Genomic DNA, 26,922 nt, shown 5'->3' with positions numbered 1-26,922 from the left:
GAGGAGCACTTAAAGAATTGTAAACTCTCTGCCGGTGTGGGTAAGCTTTGGTCCACCGTAAAGTCCCAATTGAATTCGACTAAGCACAATGACAAAATCTCCATCGCCTATCATAAAGTGCTGTCGGATGCGAAAAAATGCGCGAGCGCTTTTTGCCAACAATATGTAATGCATTCTGCGGTTGACAAAGTTAGACGGCGGGCCAACAGACGCGCACATAGGCATAAATACAGCGCGTCCCAATTACCATCACCGCCAAAGAGGTTGAGGATGCCATCATTCATGCTAAACCATCTAAAGCAGTGGGACCAGACGGCATAGTCATGTCGATGCTTAAAAATCTAGGAAAAGAGATATTTAATTATCTAGCGCATGCCTTCAACTTGTCCCTATCCACCTTCGTCATCCGCGAAAAATGGAAAATGGCCAGTGTGGTTCCGCTATTAAAGCCTGGGAAACCAGCTAACATAGGAGATTCTTATCGTCCGATATCTCGCCTATCGCCAGTAGCCAAGACACCTGAAGCCATTCTGCTTCCCTATTTTAATGCAAATTTTACAACTTGCCATCATCAGCATGACTTCCGAGAATTACATAGTACTACCACCGCTCTAAATGCCATCAGCACTCAAATAAACTACGGATTAAACCAAAACCCCCACCATAGGACAGTACTCGTTGCGGTAGACCTGTCAAAAGCTTTTGATACGTTGAACCACGGCACGTTACTGCAAGACCTGGAAGGGTCTCCCCTTCCCCCAAGTCTCAAAAGGTGGACCGCAAATTATCGGCAAGCATTTGTGTAATTCAGGAACGTAACATCGAAACCAAGAAGAATTAAACAAGGGGTGCACACAGGGTGGTGTCCTACGCACCGATGACTGCACAATAATGGCCAGAGGCCCAGGCCCACAGATCGATGAGCTTTGTAATAAAATAAACAGCTATCTCCCTAATCTTGAACTTGAGATTGTCACCGACCAAATTACCGCGCCAAATGTCGACCATATTGAACATCCATGTCGACGGCATCACGCTACCGACTGTCTTACACCCTAAAATCTTGGGTGTGAGGTTCGACCAAGATCTACATTTTGGAGATCATGAAGCCGCAATTAAACCGAAAATTCAGAGCCGTAATAAAATCCTCAAATCTCTTGCCGGCAGCACTTGGGGTAAAAATAAAGAAACGCTCATCACCACATATAAAGCAATTGGCCGGCCGATTGCATGCTATGCGTCCCCAAAATGATCGCCAAGCCTACATATTACTCACTGGAAGAAAATACAGGCCTGCAAAAATAGTGCTCTCAAAACCGCTACGGGCTGTCTTCTTATGTCCTCAGAACACCATCTACACAATGAGGCGAGAGTACTTCCCATCAGGGTGAGAAATGAAATGCTAAACAAACAGTTTATGTTGAATAACTAGAAACCTTGGCATCCAAACAGACATCTGATTGATGAGGCCACACCCCCAGGTGCTTTAGAAGTCATCTCTGGAAGAATAACGAGGAAATACGGCACCCGAGAACACTCCGTATGAAGCAAAAAAGCACGAGCAAGTCCTCAGTGATATCCACAAACACAACAACAACTAAAAGGCAAACACCTAAAGCTTCTTTGCGATCCATTGACAATCAATTTGGTTTTAAACTACTACGTAATAAATAAGAGATAATTGATCCATTTATGACTAAATAAATGTGTAATTGATCTATAAAAAGATTTTAATTCAATTAACCAGCAATGACTGGCCAGTTCAACCTAATCAACCACAACAATAACAAACTTTCTATTCTTATGCTTATAAATATGTGTAAATCATATACATTTTTTACAAACTAAACTTTGAATACTTTAAGGTCAAATCACGTTCTCAGTGTTTACACTTGCCAGGCGGAAGCAAGATGATTTTATATTTACCGGGCGATAGCATCACGCTGAGGAAGGATGTACTCAGTTGTTTCATTGGCAGTGAGATAGAAGCGATAGGGGTATCCTGACAGGGTGCTTGATGCTCTTTCCTCCCAAAGTCGCCGGCTAAGTCCACTGCCATCCTTTCTTAGCATGGACGAAAGAATTTAGATAGACCAAAACATTGTTAGTCGGTAGTAAAGTTATATCATAGATATTAAATGTTATAACTTTACCACCGACTGACAATAGGGTACGACGAAGTTAAAAGGGCACAATTCTATGTTTAACATTCAGCTTTTAAAGAGATCTTAACATCGGAGGTACTCAGTTCGCGCCAGTGGGTATGCTATGCTACTATCATGTTCGCAGCAACCTTGCATCACCCAGATTTCTCAGGTCGAGCTTGATTGTAGCAACTGCTACACGAGTTTCTTCCCTAAGGAATAACCCAGAACTACAACACCAACACATACCATATTATTTGTATCGCCAATTCAAAAAAATAAAAATTAAACTAGTTTAAACTCATTAGCTACGACTTACCGTTTACCGATTGGCTACTTAGAATAAAACGGCGTTTGACTTATCAATAGAATACTACAAAAATAATCTTTGGGGTCTTGATCCGAAGACTTAATACATTCTTTTTGTTCGAAAGTTATTCCTCCTATATGCATTCATTGCAAATATTTGTCTTTAATGAAAAACAAAATAATAATTTTAATACAAATGTGTACTTTTACACACATTTCTAATAAACAATTATATATACAAATTAGGTCGGGTCGATTTATGGGGAGGCAAAAAAATCGCCCATTGCTCTGTGAAAATCATATTCTAGAGATCAAAATAAGAAACTTTGCCGAAGGAACCATACCTCTAAAACGAATTCTGATGTCCCCCCTTTGGGTCGTAGGGGCAAATTTTGAAAAATCCCACTTTGATATGCCTATGTTTTTTCTTTTTGGAGTTTATTTGAAAAAATGAATTTAACTTAGTAATGGAAAAGAAATTAAAAAAATTATTATAAATTAGCGTTTTTACAACCCTCTTTTAAAACCAAGGCATCACTTTGATGCATTTGCATGTCGTAAAAATAGTTGTGTGGGTTTTTTATTCAAGCGTTTTAAAAAATGAAGGTATCACTGTGACACAATTGCAGATCGTAAAATTGCTTGTGTTGTTTTTTTTAAGCCACCACAAGACACAGCAGGTAGAATTGAAATTGCCCCTACCCAAAAGTTCGACCCAAATGGGGGGGGGGGGGGGGGACATCAGAATTCGTTTTAGAGGTATGGTTCCTTCGGCAAAGTTTCTTACTTTGATCCCTAGAATACGATTTTCACAGAGCAATGAGCGATTTTTAAATCGACCCGCCCTAATACATATGTAGGTTTACATGTATTTAAAATCATTAGCCTATTTACTTCATAGCTTTTACATATGTAAATATAATCTTATCGTTTCTTTTGCGCACAATTAGTTTAAATAGCCTAATGAATTGAAAATGTAATAAATGTTTAAATATATTTAAATTTAGGTAGGTACCAACAGTTCCTTCAGACTACGTATACACATATGTGTATACAAATGTAGTACTGTATACGTATGTATGTATGTACATATATACAACACCGTGCTACAACCGCGCTGGAGCAAAAAAAAAAAGCTGACCTAAAAACTATTTTCCTCAAGCACAGTTTTATATTGAAAAATTAAGCCTTTTTTGATTCATGCCCAAAATTATTCAGCCCAATTCTAAATATTCTCTCCGAATTTTGTTCTCGCGAATTTTTTTATTCCCGCGGAGAAATTCTTCCAATTCTTTTCTCCTAGGGAGAACAATAATTGGGGAATAGGAATTTCGAATTTTCGAAGTCAGATGTTTTGTCAATTGAAACTTCGTTGCGCATTTCTTATTTTGTTTAAAAAATAGAAAAGTTTAATTATTGTTACGAATTTGTTTGAAATTAAGAAATAAAGAATAAACAATGCACAGTATTGCATTTCATATGGTATTCACTGAAATGAGTAATGAGTTGGTGCCACAGCAACATGAACAGAGGAGCATAAGAAGAAGAAGACGGCGGGGTAACACAAATCCGCCGGAGTTGCCGGCTTTCATTCAGCAAAGCAATTTTCTGGCAGCCAAGTCGAATTGAGTTCGGCTTTCGCATATGCCAAAATCTTTCCTTCTTAAAAAATTCTTGCGCAATTTCTGCATGACTGCATCAAATATACCAAGAGCTCTTCCGTTGCCTATGATATATTTTTTGACTTAAAATAAAGAATATTGTGGTTGTTTTTGTTGTTGTTGTATTAACAGTGAGAATATTGTGGTAGAATGTACATACATATTTTAGTACAAATTTGTACAAATAAGTGTTCTTTCTTAAAAGAACCAATTTCCTTCAACTATTTTGATGCATTCCCTTTAATTTAACAAGTAAAAAAATCATATGAAATGGCACAGAAATCTCCCTCTCCCTCACATTCATAATACCTACTTTTCTCCCATAACCGGTTTCCGCTTTTTCAAACATTGTTCAGAATAGGAGGAAAGGGAGAAGTGAAAAACTCACAAAATTTTTTATTTAGAATACGAGGAATGGGAGAAGCGAAATACTTGCACGGAGTTTTTGTTTAGAATTGGGCTGATTGAGAAATTTGTTTTCGGAAAAGTGGGCGGTACCACACCCTTTTTTAAAATATTCCCAAAATGTTAATTAAGAGTCGTTTTATGAGTCAACTCATGAAATTCTGTTATTTATTTTCGGTGCAATATTTACTGATTAATAAGGCTTTCTAAAATGTTATATATATAGTATATACATATATGGGGTATTCCATCCCATTTCGACCAATTTTGAACCCGACCCCTTTAGAATTAGCTGAAAGTTTTTCTTCTTTTTCTAGCTTACGAAAGACGCTTTTCAGAATTTTAAAAAAACACCGTTTTTGTTTTCAAAATGCTATAACTTTTTCAAAAATTGACCGTTTGGGATCTTTTTTTTTTTAAATTTATTTTTAAATGTACTTTTCGGAAAAAATACAAACAAATTTTTAAAGTTTTTTTTTAATTTTTCAGTTTTTCGAGATTTTTCGAATCACCCCATTTTTTTTCTCATAAAAAACTTCAATCAATTCTGCAATCATCTCCACTAACCCGGAGTGGGCCGATTTTTTTATATATATTTTTTTATTTAAAAACTAAAAAAAAAAAACTTTAAACATTTTTTTGTATTTTTTCCGAAAGGTACATTTAAAAAAAAATATGCCAAACGGCCAATTTTTGAAAAAGTTATAGCATTTTGAAAACAAAAAGGGTGTTTTTTTTTTAAATTTATAAATTTTTCTGAGTTGGATGAAAAAATTCTTAAAAACGTCTTTCGTAAGCTAGAAAAAGAAGAAAAACTTTCAGCCAATTCTAAAGGGGTCGGGTTCAAAATTGGTCGAAATGGGATGGAATACCCTATATATATAGTATCTCAATTTGTTTATGCCGTTAGAAGCTCCCGTTTTGCAAGTGAAATTAATATACCCTGTATGCAATGCACAGCTGACTATAAATACAATCTTCATAAAACTTCAAAATCCTTTAAAAATACAATACAGAGTTCCGTATACAAAAAAAAATTTCTAACTAAAATAATCAAATTTTGTAGCATGGTGTATTATCTACGCATTTTGAATTACTAGTATGACCTAATATGGGTACATACGTGCACATAGGTATGTAAAAATGTAAGATTGGAGTACAATGTCAGTCAGTTTCAAGTTCGTAGTTAATGTTTTTGCAATATATTATCTTTTTGGCATCAGCTTCATTATGAGCCGCTTTTAATAATTTTACAATTGAAACTCTTTGTGGTCAGTTATTTAGCTAAAACATAATAGATGAAATATTAATCTATTGATAATTAGTTAGCAACTTTACATGATTTTGTATTACATATCTTATGCGGCTTTAGGTAATGAGCGTCGCAGACTCTTTGCATATCAATCAATTTATCTTTGAAGTTTTCTTAAGAAATGCCGATGTCATTCTAATTATTACAAATTATTGCATGAGAGTCGGGTGTTGTTTCCTATAGAAATCGGATGCGCAATTAAATTTCCAACCGAAGCCAAGTAGTTTGCTCTTCCCCTGCTGCTAGCAGCGCATCTCAATATAATGTGAGCTGAAAATCGCCGCTTGTTTCTATTTCCTGTAATACGTAAAAAGCGATTTAATTTCATTATAATGACGATCCGATGTGTTTGCAGTCCACGATATCAGCATTTTAAGGATGAAACGACTTTTCATCTTCTTCCTGACGGTTTCTACAGATGGATGATATTGGCCTACGTCTGCCAGAAAATAATACGTTAAAATCTCTACATAATCTGTGTCATGTCTTGTTGTGATAGATAACTCTATTTAAGGCCCAGATAGGGCACAGTGTGCAAAACGGATGTTTGCCCAAACAGCAATTCCATCACGGGGCTTCCTAATTGCTAAAAGTACCCAGCTACCTAAATGGGCCCAGCAACCCATCACATTTTTCAGGATTCAAATTTTTGTCTGATTTGGTTGATTAACATGTCAATTCTGGCTTAGACAATTTTTAGTCTTTCGGAGAACGATTTCAAAGTCCATTGCAAGACTTTGGCTATTCTGGTACAACAGTAATGAGTTTTTCTCCAATTACTTCTAATTTATACTCAGCGTGCTTTGCACACAGAGTATATTAACTTTGATTGGATAACGGTTGGTTGTACAGGTATAAAGGAATCGAGATAGATGTAGACTTCCATATATCAAAATCATCATTATCGAAAAAAAATTTGATTGAGCCATGTCCGTCCGTCCGTCAGTCTGTCTGTCCGCTAACACGATAACTTGAGTAAATATTGAGATATCTTCACCAAATTTGGAATACGAGCTTATCTGGACCCAGAATAGATTGGTATTGAAAATGAAAGAAATCAGATGATAACGACACCCACTTTTTATATATATAAAATTTTGGAAAACACAAAAAACCTGATTATTATTAGGAAATAATACACCTAGAATGTTGAATTTCGACGTGTGGACTGATTTGAGACCCTTGATAAACATTTGGAAAAAAATTTTAAAATGGGCGTGGCACCGCCCACTTGCGATAAAATCAATTTTACAAATATTATTAATCATAAATCAAAACTCGTTCGGCAGAGAGGTTGCCTTTACTATAAGGAATGCTATGAAGAAAAATTAACGAAATCGGTTAAGGACCACGCCCACTTTTATATAAAAGCTTTTTAAAAGGGTGAATAAAATAAGCTATATCTTTGCAAAAAAGAGCTTTGTATCAATAGAATTTTACTTTCTAAATTGAATTATAACATTAAATTCGAAAACACTAAAATTTTTGAAAATGGGTGTGGCACCGCCCTTTTTATGACTAAGCAATTTTATATGTTTTGGGATCCATAACTCAAAGAAAAATTAACATATCGTAATGAAATTGTGTACACATACATATGTACAAATGGACGGGATCGGTTAAAGGCCACGGCAACTTGGATATAAAACAAATTTAAGAGGGTCGTAGACTAGAATAATAAGCTATAACTTAGCAAAAAATAGTTTTGAATCAATGATATTTCACTTATCAAGTTTTATTGTAAGAGGAAATGGGGAGAAATTTTTTTTAAACAGGCGGTGCCACGTGTTAGGTAGAAAAGTAATTTATCTCAAATGAAATTTACAATTAAAGTTTACGCTGAGTATATAATGTTAGGTTACACCCGAACTTAGACACCTTTACTTGTTATACTCAGTTGAGCAGAGCTCACAGAGTATATTAAGTTTGATTGGATAACGGTTGGTTGTACATATATAAAGGAATCGAGATAGATATAGACTTCCATATATCAAAATAATCAGGATCGAAAAAAAATTTGATTGAGCCATGTCCGTCCGTCCGTCCGTCCGTCCGTCCGTCCGTCCGTCCGTCCGTCCGTCCGTCCGTCCGTTAACACGATAACTTGAGTAAATTTTGAGGTATCTTGATGAAATTTGGTATGTAGGTTCCTGAGCACTTATCTCAGATCGCTATTTAAAATGAACGATATCGGATTATAACCACGCCCACTTTTTCGATATCGAAAATTTCGAAAAACAGAAAAAATGCGATAATTCAGTGCCAAAGGCGGTTAAAGCGATGAAACTTGGTAGATGGGTTGACGTTATGACGTAGAATAGAAAATTAGTAAGATTTTGGACAATGGGCGTGGCACCGCCCACTTTTACAAGAAGGTAATTTAAAAGTTTTCCAAGCTGTAATTTGGCAGTAGTTGAAGATATCATGATGAAATTTGGCAGGAACGTTACTACTATTACTATATATGTGCTAAATAAAAATTAGCAAAATTGGATGAAGAACACGCCCACTTTTTAAAAAAAATTTTTTTTTAATTCTAATTTTAACAAAAAATTTAATATCTTTACTGTATATAAGTAAATTAAGTCAAAATTCAACTCCAGTAATGATATGATGCAACAAAATACAAAAATAAAAGAAAATTTCAAAATGGGCGTGGCTCCGCCCATTTTCATTTAGTTTGTCTAGAATACTTTTAATGCCATAAGTCGAACAAAAATTTACCAATCCTTCTCAAATTTGGTAGGAGCATAGATTCTGTGGCGGTAACTGTTCTCTGTGAAAATGGGCGAAATCGGTTGAAGCCACGCCCAGTTTTTATACACAGTCCACCGTCTGTCCTTCCGCTCGGCCGTTAACACAATAACTTGAGCAAAAACCGATTTATCTTTACTAAACTTAGCCCACGTACTTACCTGAACTCACCTTATCTTGGTATAAAAAATGGCCGAAATCCGACCATAACCACGCCCACTTTATCGATATCGAATATTACGAAAAATGAAAAAAATGTCATAATTCTATACCAAATACGAAAAAAGGGATGAAACATGGTAACTGGATTGTTTTATTGACGCAAAATATAACTTTGGAAAAAACTTTGTAAAATGGGTGTGACACCTACCATATTAAGTAGAAGAAAATGAAAAAGTTCTACAAGGCGAAATCAACAGCCCTTGGAATCTTGGCAGGAATACTGTTAGTAGTATTGCATATATAAATAAATTAGCAGTACCCGACAGATGATTTTCTGGATCACCTGGTCCGCATTTTGGTCGATATCGCGAGAACGCCTTCACATATACATCTAAACCATCTAAAACCCTCATTAATAATTTTAATTTGATACCCATATCGTACAAACATTCTAGAGTCACCCCTGGCCCACCCTAATGGCGATATCTCGAAAAGGCGTCCACCTATAGACCTAATGCCCACTCCCTCTTAAAATGCTTAGTAACACCTTTCGTTTGATACCCATATCGTACAAACATTCTAGAGTCACCCCTGGCCCACCCTAATGCCGATATCTCGAAAAGGCGTCCACCTATAGAACTAAGGATAACTCCCTTTTAAAATACTCATTACCACCTTTCATTTGATACCCGTATCGTACAAACACATTCTAGAGCCACCCTGGCCCACTCTAATGGCGATATCTCGAAAAGGCGTCCACCTATAGACCTAATGCCCACTCCCTCTTAAAATGCTCAGTAACACCTTTCGTTTGATACCCATATCGTACAAACATTCTAGAGTCACCCTTGGTCCACCTTTATGGCGATATCGCGAAAAGGCGTCCACCTATAGAACTAAGGATAACTCCCTTTTAAAATACTCATTACCACCTTTCATTTGATACCCGTATCGTACAAACACATTCTAGAGCCACCCTGGCCCACTCTAATGGCGATATCTCGAAAAGGCGTCCACCTATAGACCTAATGCCCACTCCCTCTTAAAATGCTCAGTAACACCTTTCGTTTGATACCCATATCGTACAAACATTCTAGAGTCACCCTTGGTCCACCTTTATGGCGATATCGCGAAAAGGCGTCCACCTATAGAACTAAGGATAACTCCCTTTTAAAATACTCATTACCACCTTTCATTTGATACCCGTATCGTACAAACACATTCTAGAGCCACCCTGGCCCACTCTAATGGCGATATCTCGAAAAGGCGTCCACCTATAGACCTAATGCCCACTCCCTCTTAAAATGCTCAGTAACACCTTTCGTTTGATACCCATATCGTACAAACATTCTAGAGTCACCCCTGGCCCACCCTAATGGCGATATCTCGAAAAGGCGTAGACCTATAGACCTAATGCCCACTCCCTCTTAAAATGCTCAGTAACACCTTTCGTTTGATACCCATATCGTACAAACACATTCTAGAGTCATCCCTGGCCCACCCTAATGACGATATCTCGAAAAGGCGTCCACCTATAGACCTCATGCCCACTCCCTCTTAAAATGCTCAGTAACACCTTTCGTTTGATACCCATATCGTACAAACATTCTAGAGTCACCCTTGGTCCACCTTTATGGCGATATCTCGAAAAGGCGTAGACCTATAGACCTAATGCCCACTCCCTCTTAAAATGCTCAGTAACACCTTTCGTTTGATACCCATATCGTACAAACACATTCTAGAGTCATCCCTGGCCCACCCTAATGACGATATCTCGAAAAGGCGTCCACCTATAGACCTCATGCCCACTCCCTCTTAAAATGCTCAGTAACACCTTTCGTTTGATACCCATATCGTACAAACATTCTAGAGTCACCCCTGGCCCACCCTAATGGCGATATCTCGAAAAGGCGTAGACCTATAGACCTAATGCCCACTCCCTCTTAAAATGCTCAGTAACACCTTTCGTTTGATACCCATATCGTACAAACACATTCTAGAGTCATCCCTGGCCCACCCTAATGACGATATCTCGAAAAGGCGTCCACCTATAGACCTCATGCCCACTCCCTCTTAAAATGCTCAGTAACACCTTTCGTTTGATACCCATATCGTACAAACATTCTAGAGTCACCCCTGGCCCACCCTAATGGCGATATCTCGAAAAGGCGTAGACCTATAGACCTAATGCCCACTCCCTCTTAAAATGCTCAGTAACACCTTTCGTTTGATACCCATATCGTACAAACACATTCTAGAGTCATCCCTGGCCCACCCTAATGACGATATCTCGAAAAGGCGTCCACCTATAGACCTCATGCCCACTCCCTCTTAAAATGCTCAGTAACACCTTTCGTTTGATACCCATATCGTACAAACATTCTAGAGTCACCCTTGGTCCACCTTTATGGCGATATCTCGAAAAGGCGTCCACCTATAGACCTAATGCCCACTTCCTCTTAAAATGCTCAGTAGCACCTTTCGTTTGATACCCATATCGTACAAACACATTCTAGAGTCATCCCTGGCCCACCCTAATGACGATATCTCGAAAAGGCGTCCACCTATAGACCTCATGCCCACTCCCTCTTAAAATGCTCAGTAACACCTTTCGTTTGATACCCATATCGTACAAACATTCTAGTCCACCTTTCTGGTCCACCTTTATGGCGATATCCCTAAATGGCGTCCATCCATAGAACTATGGCCTACTCTCTCTTAAAATACTCTTTAATACCTTCCATTTGATACACATGTCATACAACCACATTCCAGGGTTACCCTAGATTCATTTTCCTACATGGTGATTTTCCTTATTTTGTCTCCATAGCTCTCAACTGAGTATGTAATGTTCGGTTACACCCGAACTTAGCCTTCCTTACTTGTTTTAATTAAGTTATTCAGTTTATATCTAAAACATTTTTAAATATTTTTTATTTACTTTATATACTTTACAATAAAAGACCCTAATTTTGGTCTAGATGCATAACTTTTAAGAAGTTTTTACCTCTTACTCTAACTTCTCTCTCTGCATCCCTTTCTCCCTCTCTGTCTTTCGTAACACTTCTTTTCTCTCTAGTTCCCTCTTCCCACTCCCTCGCTCCATCTATCTATACCTGTCTCTCTATCTGCTCTAACAACTGCTAAGGGCCTAACTAAACTTTCTATATCGAGGGCGAACTATGAAAAATTAGACAGTATCTAAATAAAATAACACTAGCTGTGTTCTATTAAGCCAATTACCAACTTTTTTCGGTTGAGGCTACCAATTATTCCGATAAAATGAAATCGGTCGATGTGGCCGAAAACACCGGTATATGAAACCAATTTATTCCTGTGTAGTTACAAATATTTTTTATTTTTTCAAAAGGTGAAGCCAATACATTCCTCACACTCAGCTCTTATTTAATTCATGTAAAGTTAATTAAGATATGCACTTCAACCAAATTATGAACACAAATATGTATATTAGGGTGCCCCTTAATTTCCAAAGTGCTGCAATTCTCGATCTCGCCCCTCAGAAATATTGAAAAATACTTAAAATTTGTATGTGCAAAATTTTAGGCCAATCAAAAAAAAATTGGGGGGTTTCGCAAGAAGCTTGAAATCGTAAAAGGGCGAATTTTTGCATTTCTTTGGTCTACCCTTATTCATTTAATCTTGGCGGGATTGTCTTGCATTTTTTATCAGCAACGTGCACAGATTTTGCCTTTAAACGCATTTAAAATTACAAAAATTGGCAAAATAACAAAAAAATTATAGAACAGCAGAATTTGCGCAAAATTTTCAACTTTTTATTATAATTTTTTAGAATTTTTTCGAGTACTCAGGTTTGTAGCTGATTAAATTTGATTTTAGCGACGTGCAGGTTTCAAAACGATATCGACTTCTATTTTATTTTGAGAATTTCTTTAGTGACGGATGTTGGTAATTTTCTTCTATACAATTATTGAAGAAAACCACTTTTCATTTTTTTTAGTTTATTTTTAGCCTGTAGCTCTGTTACTAAGACACCGATTATTAAGATAAAACTCATTTTACAAAAGCAAGGAACTAAAAATATAAAAATTGCTTGAAAAGTAGTAAACGTTGGGATAAAGGAATATGAACACTCGAAATGTTGAAAACTCGTCCTTTTTCAGGACTTCAAGTTCCTTGTGCAACCTCTAAATCTCTGTAGATTTTCATGAGACTTTGCATATATTCGTTTTTGCGTTAATGGGCTAGACACAATGAAATTTTTAATATAGATGCGTTCAACGCAATCGTATGCATTCCAGTAACATCGCTACAATCAACCATGATGTTGCGTTTGTAAATATAAAGGAGCTACAGACTAGGCAGTTGAAGTTTATTTCGCCTTACCCATTCACAGACAAAATTTTATGAAGCACTGCTATAAACATTCTCACTATACAAGAAAAATACTTGCTAAAATAATTTGCGTTTTATTTATTTATTAAATTGCAGTTTTTAACTGAGAAAAAATTTAGAAAAGTACCACCATGTAAGAAAAATAATTTCAAAGTGTGAAAGCACCTTACCCAAATCAAATTTCAGATTATTCTTCTTATGCTTTGCTTGCAACAAAAGTTGGAAGATGGCGACTTTTTCATGTCAGATGGCGGTAGTGTCGCTCAATCTGTCGTTCTCCATAAAAATACGCGCAATCTACTCATAATGCATAAGATTGTGTTCAACGCATCTATAAAGATGCTTTTGTGACGGGGATTTAACTATTCCCATTTTTAGGGATGAGATCGAAAATCCAAACACTTGTTTGTCCATGCAACGAAGGGCCACCCTAATGTACATACACTCTGCCACAGAAAAATTCATATAGTAAATACGTTAACAAAATTTTGTTCAACATTCAATTTTAATTTTTATTTAAGCAAAGTTTAATACTTCGATTGACACAAATAATGTTTTATAGAAGCTAATATTTTAATAGAAGCGTTAAACAATAATTAATTTCTGTGTTTACAGACTTTTAGAATTAAGTGTACTTCCATGTATGAAAGTGTTATGATTTACCTACATTTTTGTTGCAGCTTACAACTTCATTGATCATCGCGTGATTTGTAGATCGGAGCGTGCCAAATAAAGAGTATACATATATATATATAAATTTAACAGAAACGATCTAAATTAAGAGGAAAAATATATATACAAGTTAATTACAAGCTCAGCTTTAACAGTTTAGACTAAATTTGGCTGGAGCTGCTAAAATGACGGCGAAGATGGCAGTAATCTGCAGGTAATTCAATTGAATAGTTGTTTTCTGTTTTGGAATTATAAAATAATAACTGCGAAAGCGCGGAGAATAAAAAAGGCAAGAATGTGGCAGGTTAATCATGAGAGTGAAACAATTCTGACATGTTGGAGCATCAATCGATTCACCCCTAATAATCAAATTTTATCAATATTTTACAATGTGCTGAAGTGAAATTTAATTTGGGCTCAAGTTCACAAAATGATCAGAAAAATATCGTTAAAAAAAGTATACATTCACTTGTAAAACTCAAATTATTATCCTTTCCATTCGTGTGAGTCATTTTAGTGCTTACAGTGGAGTGGCGCTAACACTTGCTAAAACTGTGAGATTCATTTCAAACCCCTGATACATTTTTAGTCGGTCTTTTGGTTTTTGGTAGCGCATTCACGAAGGCCAAAAAGTTTGACCAGAATAAATACCAAAACATACAGAAATATTAGCATCAGTTAGTATCATTCAAGCAGAAGTACCGGGAAGAGAAAATACCTGTAGTTTTCCTGTTAGAAAGTTTTGTTAGTGATCGTGAGGTATGCATATACCTAAACAGCCAAGCAGCTTTCATGGTGCGGGATTCTCCAAATACGTCCTTTAACACCGTCGATAGCTGTAAGAAATGGGTCTACGAAGAAGCCGATTTTACGACCAAAACAATAATTTGGGTTTCTCTGTACAGAAATATTGACGGGTACGATAAATCGTGTAAACCAGCAGAGTCCATAGACGGCAGTCACTATGCATCCCCCACTTTCAAGAATAGAAAGACCCCTGCAACAGTTACAAGAAAACCATTGAAGGAACTAGGTATTTACGAGAAGTGAATGGTAATCCAATGATGGTTGTGAAGCAAATGCCGTAAAGAGAATTTGGATCGGGATTGAAATACCAGTGCTGAAACGTTCTTTAAGGGTACATAGATACGGATACTCTCTTAGCAAGACTCGACTGAAAGTGAAGCGGGCAAAACCGAAGTGGTTTTTTAAGTCAATTTTAACTTGTAAAAGAGACACATACATTAACTGCTATCCAAAATCTTATAAGTGGAAAAGAGAGCAAACATCTCAAATATTGAGAGAGCGCGCTTTCATTGTGGAAGTGATTCTATTTTGCCCGACCTTCTCGCAAAATTAACCAAGTCTGCCTTCGTCAGTTTTGAAACTAATCAATAAGCCCGTCTATTCTTACTGGACGTGTGCAGCTTTATAATTTCTTTTTGAATAGCAGTAATAATTCGTTCAATAGAGAGTGTATTTATCCGACGCTTGTTGGTATATTTCATTGGAGTATGGTTTTACGTGGCGGGTCCCAAGCCCAGCGCACAACCTGCTTAGCGGAGGTGAAAATATTACTTGCACGTTTATATAGCGAGCCGCTTGCTCCAAGACAGAAGCTCGCTTGCTGCCGCACCTATAGGTGTACAGACGCTGCCGATGATATCTCCCCGGCTAGCCCTTAAACCGATTATGTCAGAGTGGCGTAGCCAGGTTATCGCCTTCTCACATTACCGAGAGGATACTTGGCCGCAAGCGACCGGCAGTAGTAAGCTGCTTGAACCGCATGCAAAAGAATCGCTCTGGCCATTCCCAGGTGAATGGCGGTCAGAAGCTTTTCCCACTTTCGTGGACTTCTACACACGGCTCCACCCTCCCGGTTGGCGGAGCGAAGGAGGGACTGGTGCGCCTTGTTGGACGGCCATAACCGTTTAGACGATTAAGCGCCAATTAAGTAAGTAAGTAAGTAATAATTCGTTAGTTTTTTTATGAGTTTTTAAAGGAACACTTGAAAAATTTGAAGGCACTGTACTTTCAAAACTAAAAAACGGGTTAACCGTTACAGCCTTGTGAGTCATTTTGGACCTTTTTTTTTTTAAATAAAAGAATTAACATAAGCAGTTTTCGAGTCGGTGATGGCCTAAATTACCGCAAAATGCTCCACGTGTCATATTCGTGTCTTTCTCTGCTTTCGGCTAAATCAGTGTTTAGTGTAGTTAGTAATGGAAAGAATGAACATTTTCTTTATAAATATTTAAACAAAAATTTGAATTGAAATTTCGTTTTAGCTTTTTGGCTGTACTTGTGCTGCTACCCGGCGGCTTAACCTTCCGTAAACAATCGAACCTAATACAACCGCAACCCCAAATTCAAACTGGAGGCAAAGCACCACCCAACCGCGTCATGAATCCCGCATTTGCCAATGCAGGACGGACGCCTGGTTTGGAAATTTGGAGAATTGAGGTAAGCTACATACTATAAACACTTTAATAAAAGATTAAAAAATCTGTATGAGTCTACCCATCACTTCATTTTATGAGCGCATTCACTTTACCGTCGTTTCATGTTTCTGGCTGCTAAGCGCAGTGTAAAAAAATTTAAAAAGTAATTTGTTTATGCAAAGCATCAAAACACACGCAACATACTTTTGCATCATAATTTCATTGATAAGCGAATTATAACTTAGAAGAAGCACAAAATAAACAAAAAACATTGCAGCAACATTTATTTAAAGAAAGTACTGACCAAATAAGTTCATGGCCGGAAAGCGACTCGTAAATTTATCTTATTTTTTAATCAAAAACTGTTACGCTTGAATAATTAAAAAAGTTATGCACATGTAAGTACGAGGGACGATCGATAACCTTTTTCTTAACTGTCTTAACGTTATTGCCGACAGAATTCAACAAAAATCACGCTCTTATAACTCTCATTATATGTGACTTGATGTATGGCTCGAAATCTATGTCAACATGAAATGTGCTGACTCTTGGAGTGTTCCAAAGAAATGTTCTCCGAAGGTTTGTTGTCACTTGGATTCTGTCATTGCCATTGGTATGTTTTTTCTCCCAAATATTCAGAGGCTTGATGATCGCCTCATCGCTCTCATGCCCGAAATCATCTGTTCGCTTTCTCACAAATTTGTTTGCAATCTGCTCTATTCAAAGTGTATACCAGTTAGATCTTCTGACCTTGAAGGCATTATGACTTGCCTCCGATCGCATAAAGGCCTGTAACGGGGTGTGGGCTCTCAATTAATCCGCAACTGAGCCTGCCGAACAAGTTTTAAGTTTGAGACGCGTTAACATTGCTATATTACCCACCGATCTCGACATGAGTTGCGTTATACCGACTTTAGGATTCCCGACAAGACATAATCCAGAATGTTATGTATATGCAATGATACCAGTCTTTATGCAGGTGTTACGGTTGTAAGGAGGCGTGTTGCATATTATTGGAATTAAGTATGATCGGAATTAGGTCGACTCTGGATTATGAGTGGTAGAACTAGGGTTGTGTTTGTATTTTGATATTTTGTAGGTCGGGATTATGTTATACATCTGCATGTTGAATGTTATATTACCATTATTATATTTAATTATTTTAATACCTTTTTCTAAAACTTTATTCACAGAATTTTGAACCTGTTGCCTATCAAAAAAGCAATTACGGGAAATTCTATACCGGGGATTCGTTTATTGTTTTAAATGTAAGTTGGTTTCATTATTTTCAATGTAATTTACAGATAATGCATATTAGGAAGACAGAATATTTCTTGGAAAAATACTTTCGTATTTATAAAGGAAAAGAAGTATTTACATTTGGGTCCGTCCTTTCCTCCAGGCTTTTGAAGATTACTTGTTTCGCAGAGATGTGTAAATATATTAAAAGTTGTTAACCGATAGTAATTTTGCGTGTTAAAATCTTAATTGAGAAGTTAACCACAGAGGGAAAGCAAATTTTCTCACTCAGACTTATGCCTGGTTTTTCAGTGCCAGTTTAAACTCCAGTTAAAGTTAACTAGAGTTTAACACTTTGTTCGACAACATAAAATTTTGCTGCTCATCTCAGCTTAAGCGGCCGAAGTGGCAGGATTAAACTCTAGTCAACTTTAACTGGAGTTTAAACTCTAACTGAAAAACCCGGCCTTAGTATGCGGCTGAAAAAGTACCAAATTAAATTTAGTAAGCTTTTGTGTGCCGTATGTAGCTTTTTATTGAAAACAATCAAATCGATGTTAGAAAGCACAAATTGTGCTTAAGACATATGTGACCCGGTCTATAAAAAGGTGGCTTATGACTCAAAAAAGAAATTGCGAGACACAGCTGTTAACAGCTGTTTTTTTTTTAGTCATAAGCCACCTTTTCATAGACCGGGTCACATATACATATGTAATACTCCTATATTGCTTATATAAAAAAGTTTGCAATGTGTTTTGAATTCGAAATCAAAACAAGACAGCCTATAAAATTTTTGTGATTGTAGCAGCATAAGTGTAACAAGAAAAATTTTAAGTTTAGGTACAGTCGATTATTGAATACAAAAACAAAAACGTTTAAACAGCAATATATCGGCACACTGATGTTTGGGAATGTACCTAGCTTTTTGTAGCAATATAGGAGGCACCTATGGCTTAAGGCAACTCAAATATATTTTAGAAAGATCAAATGCACTTAAGAATGTGTTTTAGAAAGTGTCAAACGTACTTTTTGTATTCATATAGCTACAGATCTAAACATGCCGAAGACTTTTCTTTAGCCATTTTATTTACGCCGGAATACTAAGTATTCGCAAAAAACGATATGCTTTATTTGTATGCACATGTATGTATACCCTCATGACTTACCGTTACTTTAACTCTACACTTTATTCCTTTGTACTCTACAACACCTTGTACATAATTCTTAATTTGTCAGACAATCGAACGCAAAGATAAACAACTCGCTTGGGATATTCACTTTTGGCTTGGCTCGGATACATCGACAGACGAAGCTGGCGCTGCTGCCATTTACACAGTGCAACTGGATGACCTCCTTAATGGTGCACCAGTGCAACATCGTGAAGTTCAGGACCATGAATCGCAACTATTTCTCAGTTACTTTAAAAATGGTGAGTAAAACGTTATGCAAGAGTTTGTGTATATATGTATGTATAATAAATACGTATGTAGGTGGAGAAAATATTGCTTGTATGCTGTAGGTAATATTTTAAAAAGCTCGAACAACACAATCCCCAATCCCCGATGGCAAGAACTTGATTTACTACACGTTTTACAGCAAATAAAATTATGTAGAGTTTCTTTGTTAGACTCTTAAAAAAAAACATTAAACCGATTACGAGCAGAACTGAATGCCAGAATTCCCGTTAAAATACCTCGGCTTCTGATGACAACTGAACGCGAAAGGGTATGATATGACAGTACAGTAATAAAGAAGGCTAGGACTGTGCGATACCAATATACTTGTTGTTGTTGTTATAGCGATAAGGACACTTCCCGAAGGCCTTGCCGGGTGCAGATCCGGCACGTTCCGGTAACAAGTATCATTAAGGTAGCCTGACCATCTCGGGAACGATTTCGTATGACAACATAAAATCTGCTATGCCACCCCCTAGATCCATGAGGAACTTGAGCTCGCCAGAACCTCGGCTGTTAAAGAAACAGGATTCGCCATGGGTAGGTGAGGCTGACAATTGGGTTGAAAAAGCTATATATTGCGCTGGCAACCCCTTGAAAGGCTTTCCATATGCGTGAAATTGCATTGGAAAAATTTAACGGAAGTTTGACTATATTCGATGTTTGAATTGTGTCGGTGTGACACAAATTTCTGGAGGCACCTAGCGCTGGACGTTAGCTAGCCCACTCGCTTAAGGAATGATGTTGAGGAGGCATTAAATGGGAAGATCGAAAACCGTCCAATATGATGTATATTGGAACGATTTTCCGTCATCCCTTGTCAAATTTGGTTTTGAGACACGAACGAAAATCGACACTGATGATGGCAGAACGCCGAAACCGGCTTGTCTCAAAACGAAATTTGACAATGGATGACGGAAAATCGTTCCAATATACATCATTTATCCACCCTGTCGGAAAATCAACAAAACAAAATAAGACCGTCCAATATGTTAGCAGCAATGTCTTCTTGTAGAAAGTTTTGTACGGTAATGGTGATCACAGTTAATAAGTCAGGAATAAGTGAGTAAGCCCTTACATGCAAAATTGTGTAGTTTCTAATAGTATCACCGAGAGTGCACGACCCTTATATTGGAGTAATTTCCCCTCATGATTGCGGATGATATTGGTGAAAGAAAAATTGAGAAGCAGGAAGGAAACGACATGAACCTCTGGCCCAGAAGGTGCTTTTAACGGCACTTGCTTTTGGAAGAAGAGGAAGAAGCTACAGATTGGGAGGAGAAGCTACGGAGCACCGGAAGTGAGTAGACTCCCACTTTGCAGATTGGCATTTCCTCAGTCTTTCAGTGGGTTTCTGTAGCTGTTGATATAAGAACTTAGTCCAACTGTATATGAGAAAATTGAAAATGAATTTTAGGAAGAGCTGCAATTTTTGTTATACTGTCTTAACGGTTATTCACTAGTTGATAATTTGTTGTTTTTTTTTGTTTTTTTTTGTTTGTTTTTTTTTGTTTTTAATTTGTTCAGGTGTACGTTACGAGCAAGGCGGTGTTGGCACTGGCTTCAAGCACGTACAAACGAATGCAGCCGGTGAGAAACGATTATTCCAGGTGAAGGGCAAGCGTAATGTGCGTGTACGTCAAGTGAATCTGTCGGTATCATCGATGAACAAAGGCGATTGCTTCATTTTAGATGCCGGCAATCAGATACTCGTTTATGTTGGACCACAAGCAAAACGCGTAGAGAAGTTAAAAGCGATCAGTGCTGCTAATCAAATTCGTGATCAAGATCACAATGGGCGTGCCAGAGTCGATATTGTTGGTGAGTTTGAATCATAATTATAGCATGTAAAATTTTGTTTAAAGAAATCTTTAATTTCATTTTCAGATGAATTCAGTACGGATGTGGATAAACATCACTTTTTTACAACGTTAGGATCTGGTTCACCTGGTCAAGTACCTGAAGAGTCTAGCGAACAGGAAGATGGTGCATTTGAAACGGCTGATGCTAATTCCGTTACGCTCTACAAAGTATCCGACGCCAAAGGTGGTTTAAAAATTGATTCTATCTCTACTAAACCATTACGCCAAGAAATGCTTGATACCAATGATTGTTTCATTTTGGACACGGGGTCTGGCATATACGTTTGGGTTGGCCGACGCGCAACACAAGCCGAAAAAACAGATGCCATGAATAAAGCACAAGAATTTTTACGTACCAAAAAATACCCCGCCTGGACGCAGGTACATCGTGTTATCGAGGGTTCTGAACCGGCGCCGTTCAAACAATATTTTGCTACATGGCGTGATGCTGGTATGGCACACACACGTTTGGTACGCTCTGCAATGGGTTATGATTCTGATGATTCATCGGATTCTACCGAACTACCAGATGTGGAAAATTTAAAGAAGAGTGGTGGCAGTGCTATTGGTTTTATGCCAGATAATGGAGAAAATGAGATGATCGAAGTGGTGCAATATGTTAGTCGACAAGGACGTGAAGAGACAATACGTAATCTAATTAAATTAGAGTCCAACATGCCGCTACTGGGATTCGCTTCATATGTCATTACCTACAAGTATAATAACAATAAGAATGGTGAATCTGGTATTATTATTTATGTGTGGGAAGGCGCCAAGGCCACGAATGCAGCTAAAGAACGTGCATTTGAAGATGCGATGTCATTGGCTATGGAACGTGATGCTATTTTAGTGCGTACAACACAAAATCATGAACCACGCCATTTCCTAAAAATGTTCAAAGGTAAACTTGTTACTATGTACACCGCCGTGCCCATGAAACCACAATTATATCGCATACGTGGTACAGATGTCAGTGATGTGCATGCTAGCGAAGTTGTGACCGATTCATCTTCGTTGGCTTCAAAAGACGTCTTCGCTTTGGTAACGATGCCGGAACATCGTGTCTACATATGGATTGGCTTGGTAAGTTACAATAAGTAGTGCCAGTTCAGACCCGATCTCTTGCCCATCTATAAACAGCGGAATCAGTGAGAAAACCCTTAGATACCTTACCGTTTAGCCTTCTTAACGTTATATTGATATGCGCACCTTGTTTTAATCGTACGTCTCATGTTGTTGTTGTAGGTACGGGTGTGAGCAGTCCTCTGCATGACATGAATCCGGTACGCTCCAGTACTAGCCCGATTGCTTTGGCAATGATTTTTTTGCCTTGAGGGGTTTTGGACTGTCCCCAGTAGTATGAGCACGGCCGTTCTCGTTGTTGTTATTGCAGTAGCATAAAATGCACCCTTATATTCCTGGCCGGATACAAGTCCGGGTAGCTGCGGTGGTTAGACACTATTATCGAGGACACGTCAACAGTGTGGTTTTTGCGCTCACGACGTAGAAATTAGGCATACCTCGCAGTACCAGCTTATTTTTCGAAATTTTTGGAATCCAACTTCTATATCAATAGCTGTATGGAGTGGCTCAGAAATATACATGGTACAATTCCTAGCATATGCCATTGGGTTCATTAATTCCCCGTAAAGCTATAGTAAAAGGCGAGTAGCGACATACATAGTTGTTGTTCTATTGGAAGTTTATCTTGTTAAGCTCCACGATTCTTTGTGGTGTCAGATACCCAAATCGATTATCGATTCCTGGATCTTAGAACCATCTAAAACACTAAAAGCATAGTGTTTCTCCTTCGCAGCATCGCTAATCGACTGCGTGTATGGCCTCGATGTCGAGCAGCCTCAATCTCATTAAAAAGTTGTCATTGGTATTATATAATAGTAGTGATAGGACACAAATGGTTTCAACAGGAAACACACAGACAGCGTCAGTAGTTAGTCTCGATAGGAGAGAGTTTAACTTTTTACATGTCTGAAGGTTCGCCTTATCGAAAAGGATCGAAGTAGCGCGTTTGAGTCCCAACGTACCCTAATTGACTATGGCATTACGGGGTGTAGGGCCCTAGCAAAGAATTTTAGCGCAGAAGGCACGCTAAGATTTGCTCAACCATCCTTATAGTTTTTTAGATTAAAGAAAAGAATTAGAGGTTTTTCGGACCAAAATCCATAATCAGAAGTCGCCACTAAAATTCAAGAAGATCTCGTCAATTAATTTTGTCCCTCAAGTCGGTGTGATACAGCTAGCGAAATTATCTTAATAAAAGCGTCAGGTAAAACTATCGGTATCGGCTAGAAAGGTTGTCGATATGGTATCACTTTGTAAATTGAGATTCGGGTTCCTAGGTGGCGGTGATGTCAGACAATATCATCAAATGCGGCACACACAGCCGATTTATCCTTCTCCGCTTAACGCTAACTGGCAGTTTATTTGACGGACCTGCTAATGATGTGTGACGAACGAACGAACGAACTCGAATTTCGTTACAAAGCGACATGGAAAAAGCGGTCTTTAAATGTTTGGTATGGTTCAATTTGCAAATATTTTTTTGATCATGGGCGTTTTGCCTTTTTTGCAATTTCTTGAATTGAATATGTCGAAGTGGTTTTCTCAGCTAGTACTTCTCTCACTTTAACTCACTACTGTTGCTTAGAACTACGGCTTATTTCCAACTGACTTTAAATCTTTTACACATAGGGTGCCAGTGATTTCGAGAAGAACATGGCAAAAGAGCGATTCGCGCATTATTGGTCGGATGGCGTTGTCGAAGTGATAGAGGAAGGTGCTGAACCCGACGCATTTTGGGATGCTTTACATGGTGAAGGTATATATGATCGCAGCATGAGTGATGTGACGAAACCTTTGTTGGAACCAAGATTATTCCACTGCCGTTTGCATGGTAAACGCTTTCAAGTTGAGGAAATTACACATTTCGAACAAGCGGTGAGTTTTTGTGATGTCATAATCATTTGCTCAGAACGAAAATTTTTTGTACACTTTTACAGGATCTTGATACGAATGATATTATGCTGATAGATGCAGGTGATGAAATTTATATGTGGGTAGGCTCTAGCGCTACTGCAGAAGAAAATGGAAGACTACTTGAGATGGCGGAGGTATGTTTTAACACATACTACGAGGGTCAGTTGATAAGTTTGTGACAATTTAAGAACACAGTCCGGACTAATAGAGTTTAATTATTATACTACTTTTATTAGGGCGAAATGGCAGGCTTTCATAGCAGTTGCATATCTTGGGAGAACATTAATCAATTTCTAAAAAAAGAGCGCAGGAAAACTTTACTACCGTGGACTGTGTCGAAAAAACGTTGCGATTGACGCCCTCAGATTTGAACAGGGCTAATAGTATTGATCCTTCTAAATGTAAATTGTTTTGTTTTATCATAACTTCATTGTTCGATAGTCGATTTTCAAACTAAATAATAATAATAGTAATAACTCAGCGATTAAGGCAGAGCCCCATGCCGACACCAATCGGCAGATGAATTTTATTAGAGAATCTTTTTTATACATTCCTAGTGTTTGCCAAACCACTATCAACCGTTTTTGAGTGTTACTTTTCTCCTGACCCGTGTCAATAATTTTGTCTTGAGAAGCCTTAGTCAGAGTTTTAGTAGCATTTTCTGCTCTGAAGTCGTTTTCACATAGTTTTGTCGACTAAACGAGGTTAATCCCTTTGCATGTTTAATAGTACCCGTAGTTGAGTTCAGACGCTTTATCGAACCTTAAAAAACCATTTGGCATAACCTATTATTTTTTCACGGGATGCCGTAACAATTGCTAAGTGATGGCATGGTGGATAACCGGGAGGAAAAACAAAATTATTCCACATTGGTTCCAATTTGTGAAAAAGGAGTTCGAAAATAGTAATCAATTTGATTCAAAAAGTCACACACTTATCGACCATCTCTCGTACAACTCAAACAACAAAGTTTTAACTATCGATTTATTTTATAGAAATACATCAGAGATGAGCCCACTGAACGTACAATGGATACGGTCACTGTAATACGTATTGTGCAAGGCAATGAACCGCGCGTGTTCACACGTATGTTCCCATCATGGGACTCGGATTATTGGCAGGTTGGTGGAAAGTGAATAAAATTCTAACTCAACTTATAATTCGTCTTCTAAGTTGTATTTATTTTATTATTAATTTACTCATACTGTTGTTCTTGGATATAATTCTGTGGCAATTCGAAAAAACAACCTATTTCGAGTTAGGATAAAAGTGATATTCTGGCTTAATAACAGAAATCCGTTACAGATCTCCCTGTGTTACTCACTCACAGCTCTAGCGCCAAATGGCTGCTACAAAATATAGGAAGTTACAATGGTGAATTGCGCCTAGATTTTCAGATATAGGTCTATGTATCGCCATTATCCTAACTCGAAATAGGTTGTTTTTTTTTTCAAATTGCCACAGAATTAGCTAGGCAGCAAGCTGCCAGTTTTGATTTGCAGGAGACAGTTATCGTATTGGACTCTTTATACTGGCAAATTAAAACTTTGTTTAGTGGTTTACTTAACCCATTTACGATTCACTTAAGAGGCTGTCAACCAACATAGCCTACTATACAAGGTCCCAAATTTAATGGTATGACGATCTCAAAATGATAACTGAATCCCGAACTTTGTTACCTGAACTTGATCACCTTTTTAATTGTTAAAGCACAATTTTCTAAATTTACCATAAAATTTGAAGACGTGCATGGATTCAGGATGGAAACAAAACTTTCAACGTTGCAATTATGGTTATTGAAGCGAAAATCATATAACACTGTTATTCATGCTCGTCTTCATTGGAGAAAAAGAACTAATTCTTATATTATGCTAATGAAGACTTTTATTTTTTCCTATATAAAACAGGTAACACCTTCCTACGAAGAGATCGCAAAACAAGCTCTAGAAGGCAGCAATGACATCGATGTTTTAAATGAAGTTTGAATGAGCTACATCAAAAATAATCACTACTTTTAAATAAAAAAACCACAATTTATGTTGTAGAAAAATTGAAACGAATTTGTTATTATTTGGAAATAGTAAGGCACCATTTTTAACTTCGATGGCTGCATCTAAACTGTATATTCTGTTTATAATATAGTTTTTCAGTTTAGCAATGAACAGTGTGTGTAGAAGCCAACCAAGCTCAACTCAATGTTTCGCTAATTAAATACAAAAAAAAAATATCGATATAATAGTAAAACAGCGGAAGCACTACTTATAAAAGCACTGCTAAAAGTCCAATGTTACTAAGCTCTTGAGAGCGCGCCTATAAGTACTCCCCACAACTTGGATAAAAACGTAGAGAATTAGTATGTACCTAAGCGTGTATAAAGGAATAGCGACAAAAAAGGCAATTGCAAAACGGAAGTGCCTGAATTTCATATGAAAGTGCAAGGAAAAGGCACTTCCATATGAAGCCAAGGCACTTCGGTATGATATTCAAATTTACGCTAACAAATTGACAACAAACAATTTTTCAAAAATATTATAGCACTTACACTGAAAGAAAAGGACTGTTAAAACCAACCGAAATACGGATCAATTCAACCGAAATTTCTGTTAATTTTTACCCATCGCAACAAGATGTTGAATCAACTGCGCACAAATCGTTGATTCGTAATTGACGTCAAATGAACAAAAAAAGTTGTTGCGACAGCTTTGTACGAAAGTGGTGGACGGTTGGCGCAAGGGTGCGCAAATGGCGGACGAGGCGGTACACCGATGGTTCCAAAGTAGTGGAAGGAGTAGGGTCTGCGGTATACTGCGCTGATCCGGAAATAAGCAGATCCTACAGGCTGCGGGATTACTGTAGCGAACGTCAATTGGGCTTACATCAAATATGCTGGCACACATTAAACATTATATACTTTATTATTTTGTTTTATTAAACGCACTTTCACCTAATTTTATATTTTATAATTTATTTAATTTATAGGTTCGAACTTCGCTTTATAAATAGAAATGAAAATAGTAGTCACAAAACTGACTCTCAATTCTTTCAGTTGCAGCTCAGCTCATTCTCAATTTCTTCTCTCGCATGCAGTTGCCACACTTGATTGTTTCGAACAAAACTTGTATAAATGTTTGACATA

General features: G+C 37.5%; 1 protein-coding gene and 1 non-coding gene across 4 annotated transcripts in view; both read left to right on the top strand.

Annotated features, from left to right (window-relative positions):
* Gel (Gelsolin) overlaps positions 1 to 25,842 on the top strand; it is a 33,126-nt gene extending 7,284 nt beyond the window's left edge. For 2 of the 3 annotated variants that reach the window (XM_067761287.1, XM_067761288.1), the window contains exons 2-11: positions 13,802 to 14,007; positions 16,082 to 16,256; positions 17,428 to 17,502; positions 18,710 to 18,902; positions 20,455 to 20,748; positions 20,815 to 21,872; positions 23,502 to 23,747; positions 23,810 to 23,920; positions 24,782 to 24,907; positions 25,694 to 25,842. In XM_067761287.1, the coding sequence (XP_067617388.1) occupies positions 13,979 to 14,007; positions 16,082 to 16,256; positions 17,428 to 17,502; positions 18,710 to 18,902; positions 20,455 to 20,748; positions 20,815 to 21,872; positions 23,502 to 23,747; positions 23,810 to 23,920; positions 24,782 to 24,907; positions 25,694 to 25,771 (2,385 nt within the window). In that variant the 5' untranslated portion in view covers positions 13,802 to 13,978 and the 3' untranslated portion in view covers positions 25,772 to 25,842. Of the gene's footprint in view, positions 1 to 13,801; positions 14,008 to 16,081; positions 16,257 to 17,427; positions 17,503 to 18,709; positions 18,903 to 20,454; positions 20,749 to 20,814; positions 21,873 to 23,501; positions 23,748 to 23,809; positions 23,946 to 24,022; positions 24,061 to 24,781; positions 24,908 to 25,693 lie in introns of those variants that run through there. The other variant, XM_067761289.1, reaches the window with a different exon arrangement.
* On the top strand, positions 18,065 to 18,217 carry LOC137238944 (small nucleolar RNA snR44). Its single transcript, XR_010949252.1, has one exon. It is a non-coding gene; the product is annotated as a small nucleolar RNA snR44 (small nucleolar RNA).
* Positions 25,843 to 26,922: the final 1,080 nt, after the last annotated feature.

Source organism: Eurosta solidaginis, chromosome 1 (genome assembly GCF_040869045.1).
Source record: "Eurosta solidaginis isolate ZX-2024a chromosome 1, ASM4086904v1, whole genome shotgun sequence".
Classification (NCBI taxonomy): Eukaryota; Metazoa; Arthropoda; class Insecta; order Diptera; family Tephritidae; genus Eurosta; species Eurosta solidaginis.
This window is presented reverse-complemented; position numbering and strand designations above follow the sequence as displayed.